Source organism: Channa argus, chromosome 7 (assembly GCF_033026475.1).
Source record: "Channa argus isolate prfri chromosome 7, Channa argus male v1.0, whole genome shotgun sequence".
In the NCBI taxonomy this organism is placed as follows: Eukaryota; Metazoa; Chordata; class Actinopteri; order Anabantiformes; family Channidae; genus Channa; species Channa argus.
Window position 1 is genome coordinate 16,501,352 of NC_090203.1, and position 9,261 is coordinate 16,510,612.

Below are 9,261 nucleotides of genomic sequence, written 5' to 3' on the forward strand. Positions count from 1 at the left end.
GTGTAATATCTAATGATCCCATATGGTGGAAATTAAAATTTAAATATAAACATTTAAATGCAGTTTTATTACACATAATATTTTTGCCACAGGTTTATGTGTTAAGTATGTGCCTGTGTGTGTCTGTGTGAGTGTGTGTGTGTGTGTGTGTGTGTGTGTGTAAATTCCACTTAATCACTGCCTTGCCTGTATTTGCTTTCCCTACAGAAACAACCTTGAAATGCGACAGATGTTCAAATTCACCTTGCTGAACTTCTCAAATCAAAGCTAGACCTCTAATAATGAGCTTGTGTCAGTTGAAAAAGAGGAGAGATTGTGGGGGTAAAGTAACACACACACACACACTCTTAAACTTGCTACCAATCATTAACAGCTAAGCTAGGGTCATACTTTGCAGCTGCTCTTTCTGGATAAGATAAGACTTTGACTGCTGAGTTTGTGTGTGTTCATGTTCTTGTATGTCTGCATCTTTGTCTGTATCCACGCCTGAAAACACCTGTTCAAACAAAGCTTTAGAAATACGACTGAATAAATACATTTCATATATACAGTAAGAAGCCATCTGTCTGTTACAGGGTTGTAAAAGACTGTGTTGTGAGCATTGACTTTGATGACAGTAAAAATATAATAAATCAAAGGCTTTATTGTAAGTACTGCAGTTTTGTGATACATGTTCTGGGCACAGAGCTGGCTTGTCATATTGATTGCATTTTTGGAGTTTTGGGATTTCACTGATTGCTACAGTGGAACAGGAGGGGAAGAACGCGGTGATTGCTCAGTGCATCTTTGGTGTTAGTGTTAGTGTGTCACCTATTCAAAGTGGAGTATCCAGTAAATCCACACACAACTCTGCCAATTCAAGTGAGCCTCTTGTAATTCTGATGTGTTCATCTGTTTCATGTCACACTGACATGTCTAATTGCACACAGAAGCCATAAAGCCTTTGTCTAATTATAGCAGTCCTGCTGTGAGGGTATAAGTAAAGACTTTGGATTCTTAGCTACATCTTTAATCCACCACAGACTTCATATTTTAAGACTTTCTCTTTCTGTTGATAAAATGTTTTTGCAGCAACTTGAAAAGTGTCATGTGTTGTCAAAAAAAGTGATTATATACAAGAAAACCACTGGTTATCTTGGTTCTTAATCCAGCTGTTCCAAAAGCTAACCCTGCAGATTACTGTCTGTATGAGTTCACCAACCTACATAACACATACTTGTTAAGGTGAACATATTTCAATTAGCTATTGTTCAATGTTCAAGCAGTCTAAACTGTAATTTCTATTTGTGATGGCCAGTCAAAATATTGCGCTATCAATATTTAATATGGGAAGAGTTAAAATTTTCATGCAACTGACTGGATGTTCTCTGAGTGGGAGGCTGGCGTTATGGTGTCAGAGTTCTGAATAACAGATGACCTCAGATCAGATTTTTCTTGAGAGGGAGACATAGAGAGAAAAGAAAAAGTGATGGGGGTACTTTGGCAACAGTGATCATGTAACATTGATGCCAATAAAACAAAATAAGCTTAACTGAACACAGAGGGAGAGAGAAGAGGGATGAAAAATAGTGGCAGGGATCAGAGAAAGGGTAGGGAAATAGAGATGGGGGAGAGGTACATGTAGCAAGGCTTCTACCACACTGCAGTCTGTAAAATGACAGAGGGACCAAGTTCTTTACCTAAATAAAACCCACACAGCAAGAGTTTGACACACTTTCAGACCAAACAGAATTTATTTGAGGAAAACCTGAAATTGCCATGGAAGCAGTACAATATGTCAGAGCATGTCACAGCCTGAGGGGAAACCAGTGGAACAACACATGAAAGTGCACTGAGCTTGTTAAAGATGTGCTTCCTATTTTTGTTGCTGGATTCATTTCCTTATCTTTTGTATAACCACTATTATTATTTTTTTGTTAATCAATGTCTCATATTTATATTCACTTTGTTTGGTGTCACTTTTTCATTCCACTACGTAGTAATAACTTTGTTGTACAGTGTAGCATAGCATATGTGTACTGTACGTAGTGTAACATGCACTTTATGTGTAGACCCTATTTGCTATATTATAAGTCTTATATGGCAAACTGTACAACTGGCTTAGGCAGAAGTGAAATTTTTGGTCACTCTTAGAAAGCAAATTTAAATGCAAGGGAGGGAGCAAGAAAAAACGATCAAGTACACAGGGAAGGGAATGTGTAGTGAGAAAAAGAGAGAGTGAGGACAACAAAGAAAAAGGAGGGGGGACGAGAGACACCCAAAAGAACACCTGTTGAGATTAGGGTTGGCACGCGACCCACTCCAACTCGCGTGGCAGCTGCACCTCACTGGAACAATGGCTGTAAAAGAGTGAGAGAGAAAGCAAGAGGAAAGTTTGAATGCACTACTGTGTGTGTGTGTGTGTGTGTGTGTGTGTGTGTGTGTGTGTGTGTGTGTGTGTGTGTGTGTGTGTGTGTGTGTGTGTGTGTGTGTGTGTGTCTGTGTCTGTGTGTATGTGTGTGTGCGGCATACTAATGTATACACTAAGAGAAAGAGGGAGACGGGTAGGGAAGGAGAGACCGAAAGAGAAAGACAATGAAGTGTGGGCAGCCAAGACAAAGACAAGTATTCAAGTTAACTGTTAGGGCAAAACTAGGTGAAAGGTCTTATTTATCCCTGGGGAATAGAATAGAATAGAATAGAATAGAATAGAACAGGGGACACCTGCTCAAGGTACTGAATAAGCTTATGGGACTTACCAGCTGTCACTCCAGTTCTCAAGAGATTTCAGGAGAATCAAAAAAAAAAAGTATAAAGAATATGTACTACAATTTACTGAGTCCATAATTGAAAATTGTAGAAAACCTTACAGACTAAAATACTCGGTCCTGAAAGCTGTCCCCTCCACAGAGACCCCACATCTATAGCATGCTATACTGGTTTTCTGTGGTTCCTTATTAAAATGGCATTTAGTAGTGGTGTGAGTTTATGAGTTGACATTCTTATTTCCATTGCAGTTCTGCTCCATGAACACACAAATTGGAGCCCAATTACCCATTGCTTTACTTGGATGGACGGCAGATATGAGGCCATTTTGAATATAATTGTACCCGGTGAAATGTATCCAGTAACGTTGGTGGCTGCACTTTCATGCTAATTTCCCAGTGGTGATCTAAGTCACCTCTGTCTCTCCTTTCATTTGGATAGAGAACATCCGACCATCTCTGTCTCTCTCTCTCCCTCTCCCCGTATTAGACACATATACACACCACATCAACTTCATTTCATACTTTCATGGCATGTCCATGTGCAGAAAAGGGCTCATTACAGTGGTGACTTTCAAACTTAGCAGATTTTTACTAACTTCAAAGGGCTTTAATTGTCACTTATTCCACTACCAGATGCACCTCACCGCAGTCTAACACACACACACAAAATGCACAACAGCATCGCTTGGATGCCTCCTTATCACACAGAGACATTATGTAATTCACCCCTGGTAACTGTTCTGGATGCCTACTCTGATCTCTACCCTCCGTCTATTCTCTCTGGCTCTGCGACGCCATCTAGCGTCTCTCCAACACCGCACTGTAGCCCTCACCCACTGCGTGCCTGCTGCTTACGTTCCACCTCATTCCTTCTTTCATTTTTTTTATTTATTTTTTTTTGTGACCCTTACTGATATAAAAGACAAATAGCGTACCTATTGTTAAATAGTAAAACTGGGGATTATATAAAGGTAATATTTTGAAGGTGGTACAATTGAAACATAAGAAATGTATATTTATAACTCGGAAAAAGTTTAGGTTAATTTGGGTGTGAGTGCCTTGATCATCCTGACAAAACATAACACAATGTGGTTATGGATGGTTATGATGGGAGAGAACGATTGCGTTAATAACTCTCCATTTAACTTGTAAGTTGTTTTGTGGTACATTGGATACAGTTTCACCCCGGTCTCAATGTGTCCCTACACGGAAAGCTGCACTCGAGATCAGTTTAGAGGATGTGTGTGCTCGTACAGGCGGTTTGAACACACCGCCAGTTTCTTTACCTCCCTCTCTCTCTTTTTCCTCTGTCTGGTGTGCTGGAGACAAAAGACTGCCCAACCTGCCTAGTATAGAGAGGGAGGGGGGGGGGTTAAATGTGCGGGGCATATACAGCAACTTGGAGTCTACTTGGCTTCCAATATAGCTATATGTTAATAGTATACACATGGGCTGGTGGTGCGACTGGAGAAAGGGGGCTCCATAACATAAGCCAGTGTCTCTTTAAAAAAAGAGAAGTTTCTTGTTGTATTCTGGAATGAGGTCAGACACGAGGCTCCTCATTGCACGCGCTGATTATTATTAGATTCCATTTTTGGCCAATCAGCGCCGAAGGGGCGTGAGTTTGGCGCCGAGGCAGGGTAGCGACAGCGTGTCATTGGTGGATTTTTATCGTCGTTGTATCTCGGGAAGGGATAAATTCAAGCAAGGGGGGCCGCAACTGGAGGGCTGCTTGAAACTCGGCTGCAGGTCTGCAGAGGGAAGGAGGACAGTGTAACTCGCTCTAGGTTTCTTTTTTTTTTCCTCCCCAGCACGCATGGCTTTTGTTTCTAGGAGAGGGGAAAGAGCTGATGCAGAGAAAAGCACTTACTTTCCACACTGTACTTGGGACCGCTTTTTAAGTGCCTGAGCGCACAGTGTGGCTCTCAGTCTGCGCTCTCCAGCTGCACAGACTATGTTCACTCCCCACACGGTTCAGTTGATTTTATAACCCAGGAGGAGAGAGACTGCGAGAGAGTTATAGCAGAGCAAACAGTGGAGAGGGGGCTATGCTGTCCGTGCTGTTATAACAGCCACCGAACCTGGAAATTAAACTTTTTTTTTTAAACACATCCAGCCTTTTGAAGGCTTCTCGGGACTGAACTGTTATCATCTCAGGAGTGAATAATTTCTTGCGCTTTTTGTAAACTCAGCTCAAACTGTGAAGAGTGGAGGAAATAGCTGAGTGCGCTTTAAAGTGAATCGCAGGACCCAGCAGAGAGGGAGAGAAAGAGCAATTACACCGCTCTCCCTCTGTGTGTAACCGGGCAGCATGGTGCAGAAAATGAGCCACACAGAGAGCACCGCCGAGGCGCTGTCCTTTTTCGCCGGGGATTCGAGCGCCGACTCCGGGGCGGGCATGGATCTTGACCCGGCCGCCTCGCCTCTCTCCCCGGTGTCCACGGCTTCTTCGACGGCCGGGGACAAACTGGGAGACAACCCGGCATGGTGTAAAACTCCAAGCGGTCACATCAAGAGGCCCATGAACGCATTCATGGTGTGGTCACAGATAGAGAGGAGAAAGATCATGGAGCAGTCTCCGGACATGCACAACGCCGAAATCTCAAAGAGGCTGGGGAAGCGGTGGAAGCTGCTCAGAGACAGTGACAAGATCCCCTTCATCAGAGAGGCGGAGCGGCTAAGACTCAAGCACATGGCGGACTATCCCGACTACAAGTACCGGCCGAGAAAGAAGGTCAAATCAAGCGCCTCTAAGCCTGGCAGCAACGGGGACAAGGGAGAGAAACTCAACAGTAGCTCGAGCAACACCAGCACTAAGACGTCCTCATCTTCGAGGAAGAATGGACCCAAATCACCCAACAGCAGCAAACCCCACAAATCACTTTTCGGGAGCAGCAGCAGTAGCACCAAAGCATCACCGTTTGCCTCTGAACATCCATCAGAGCACCACCACAACTCTCTCTACAAGTCAAAATCGGTCTCCTCAGCAGCGAGGCAGATACTGGATGGCAAGAAGCCCAAGCGGGTGCACGTTTTCGGGAACAGCGGGGCCAACTTGAGCGGCAGCCCCACGTCCTCCGTAGTGGTCCCAGCCAGTCCGACGCTCAGCAGCTCTGCGGACTCCAGCGATCCATTCAGCCTGTACGAGGACGCGGGCAGCGGCAGAGAGGACGGAGCCGACTCCCTCGATAGCAGCAGCAGCAGCAGCAGCCTGGGCGGGTCTTCGGAGCGCCACGGCGGGCACACATACAGCAGTCGACGGGTTTCCTCGCCTACCCCCTCCGGCTCTCACTCCTCTGCCTCGTCCAACTCGTCCTCATCCTCTTCCTCAGAGGACGAAGAGTTTGAGGACGACTTGCTCGACATCAACCCGAGCCCTAGCTTTGACAGCATGTCGCTGGGGAGCTTTGGCTCCTCAGTGCTGGACAGGGACTTGGATTTGAACTTTGAGTCCGGCTCGGGGGGGTCCCACTTTGAGTTTCCCGATTACTGCACGCCAGAGGTCAGCGAGATGATTTCGGGGGACTGGCTGGAGTCCACCATCTCCAACCTGGTGTTCACGTACTGAGTGGGCAACAAGTAAATAAACAACAGGTAATGTCTTGCGAGCAAAAGTATGATCACAAAGCTAAACAAGGGTTTCTAATGGCTGAAATAGTTTGACAAAACTACCAAGGAACCCACTGAAACTAGCCCCCGTCCCTTCTCGTCCATATAGGAAAAAGGCGCAGGTCCTTGCAGAGCTCGATGTTAACGAGTAACTTGCTTTTTGTACTTTTCTTTGGATGCGTGGACTGTGGGACTTGATGCCACCGTGAGAGCGGAGGAAGCGCAAAACAAACCGAGAGATAGTGTGGGTGTCCTGAGGAGGTGCGCAGTCCTGGACTGGTTGTGAATTAAACAACTAAACTGTGATTGATTTGCACGTTACGCGGTCCGCCGTTCACTTAATCAATGTTGTTGCTGATTTAAAAAAAAAAAAAAGAAAAAAGGGACATTTCACAACTTTTTGCCAATCGCCAAGTGAACTCAACCACAAAAAGGTACAGAAATTGGACTGTCCTGCGACACGTTAATTGTGGTGTCCAGAGGGATTTTTTTATGAAACCGAGGTGGGTTGAAGTGTTTTTTTTTTTGTTTATTTTTTTTAGGCGAATATTTTCTCAAAAGCAAAAAAACATGTTAAGCATGATAGGCTACTTTGTTTCTATCTTGTGCTGAGATTTTCTGTGAGACTGTCGAGCAGTTTAAAAACTAGTATTAGGGTTATTTAAATGGATAGGTGGCGCTCGCTTCAGTTCTTCTCTCTCTCTTTTTTTAAAAGGACATTGAAAAAATCACCAGCTGTTGTAATTTTTCAAACTTCAGGATTCAAACGCAACTTCAAATCTGTGCTGTACTTTATACACGCGTTCTCTACGATTCAGGACCAACTTTCTTTTGTGTTAATTTCAGATGATAGTTATAGAGAAATCTCACCGGTTTTTCATCCTCTGAGCTTTGTTTTGTACATGTATCCAGATGCCATTTTATATGGGATGTTGTATTTATATACTGGGCCAAGCATTTTTGACATTTTTTTATTTCTTGTATACATGATCTAGTCCTTTTTTCCGTAGACGGATGTTTGTCTGTATGTTTGTGTCTGTCACATTTCCTTCTCAGGCGAAGGGCTAGAGTTTTTAAAACACACAACTTTTTGATTTCTTTTTTATATTTAAATGTACACACTTTTGGACACTTAAAAGAGATGAAACAGTTTGATTATTTTCTCAGTGTATTTTTGTACAAATCTATATAGAAAATGGGGGAGTCAACAATCGGTGTGTAGCCTACTTATACAGCTGTTTTAGATTTCCGAATTTTTAATGCCCCGATAGGCTGGTTTTCATGCTGCCTTCAAGTGCTCATGGAAAGTTCATACTTTTACTTAGGAACGGTTTTCCTAGGCCATCCAGCTAAATGTACCATATGAATCTATGGTGCATATTGTTTAATTTTATAAATTAAAGGCACAAAACGGATTTTTACTTAAGTGACCAAACAGAAGAGATCACACAGGCTAAATCTGGCATGTAATTTGTGTTGTACTCACTACTTTGTCAAACTTTGTGCAACTTTTACCAGCAAATACTGACAAGACCTCTTCGTTGTCCAGTCCCTGAATGCCCCATGTTATTTGTACGGACATGGGATGTACTTAAAATTTGTCCGACAGCGCTTGAAAGCAGCACCAGCCTTTGTAACAGCCTACCTTCTCTGTTTACAGTGCCAGTCTGCAGGCTCCTTAAAGACACAGGAACGCATTATTTCTAGAGGCTATTCCTGCGGACCATGTGGGTTTAACAGCGTTACTATCTTAAGCAGCAACTTGTTTTAGCATTTCCTGTCAGACATCTGCCTATGACAACAAATGAGGAGATTGTAGCTTTAAATTTGTCTTGTTTTTTGGTGAACTTCTTCATGAACTGATGTCAACATTTGCCAATCAACCACTGGATTGAACAGGCTAGAAATATAGCAAGCAAACAACAAGGATGATAACATCAAGCATATTCAAATTTCTGACTTGAGTTCCGCAACACCTACTTGTACTGCGTTTCTCATTGTATTTGAATATATAATCTTTTCTACTTGTCGGCTAACTAGCTAATAATTGTTTTAGTATCTTTATGGCATGGTGAATAGCATTTGTATTCAGATTCAGGTTATTAGCTGTCGTGTTTTTCAGAAAAAAAGTAAAAAAATGAGGAAAAACGTGAACTCAACCTTTGTATATTTGACTGTATTATAAAGCAAAAAGATTGTGTGTTTATGTACGTTGTTGCTATCAAGGACAGGCACTGTCTAGAACTGCTATCTTTACACATCCTTACTTACGTTTAAGGTGGTCAGTTCAGGACTTTTTTTTAATATATATATATATATATACATATATATATATATGAAAGCATTTTTAAATATATTAAGTTTATTTTTCATCCATTCTGTGCAATATGCTGTGTAGAATTATCATTTAATGTCTCCCATGCCATAGACAAGGAACCACCCTTTTCTGAGGCTAAAGAGGAAGGTGGTTGGGGGGGAGGGGGGAACTCATGCCAGCTACATTGTGTCCATTCACTGCCTGTCAGATTGTTGATATAAACTTGTGTACAGAACTTTTTCAAGGAAGGAAATAAATATCAGCTGGAACTGAAACTCAACAACTGTCCTGTTCTTGATTCTTGAACCTTTAAAAAAATATTTTGTCTGTCAGCAGTAGGCAATATGATGTTCCGTGAAAAACAATGAAACATTAGCGTCAACTATCAACTTCTTGATCATACTAATCAATATAAAGAGTTAGTGTTTTAATCTTATGGCATTGCATCAATAAAGACAAAGTATGACATTAATACTATAAAGCAGTATCACATGGGCCCATCAAAACTCATTTTACCACTGCACCAGCTTTAGCAGGTTTTCTATTTTTATGGCAACACATAATTCTCCTAGGTATAAAACAATTACC

The 9,261-nt window shown here is 42.4% G+C and overlaps 1 protein-coding gene across 1 annotated transcript; it reads left to right on the plus strand.

Moving 5' to 3' along the window:
- The first annotated feature begins 4,459 nt into the window (after positions 1-4,459).
- Positions 4,460-8,693, plus strand: sox4b (SRY-box transcription factor 4b). The gene has a single exon (XM_067510859.1). The coding sequence runs from the start codon at positions 5,059-5,061 to the stop codon at positions 6,313-6,315; it is 1,257 nt and encodes a 418-aa protein (XP_067366960.1). The 5' UTR covers positions 4,460-5,058; the 3' UTR covers positions 6,316-8,693.
- The last annotated feature ends 568 nt before the right edge of the window (positions 8,694-9,261 follow it).

What these genes read in the sequence shown, in the direction of transcription:
- sox4b (XM_067510859.1), top strand. Translation starts at nt 5,059, where the DNA reads ATGGTGCAGAAAATGAGCCACACAGAGAGCACCGCCGAGGCGCTGTCC.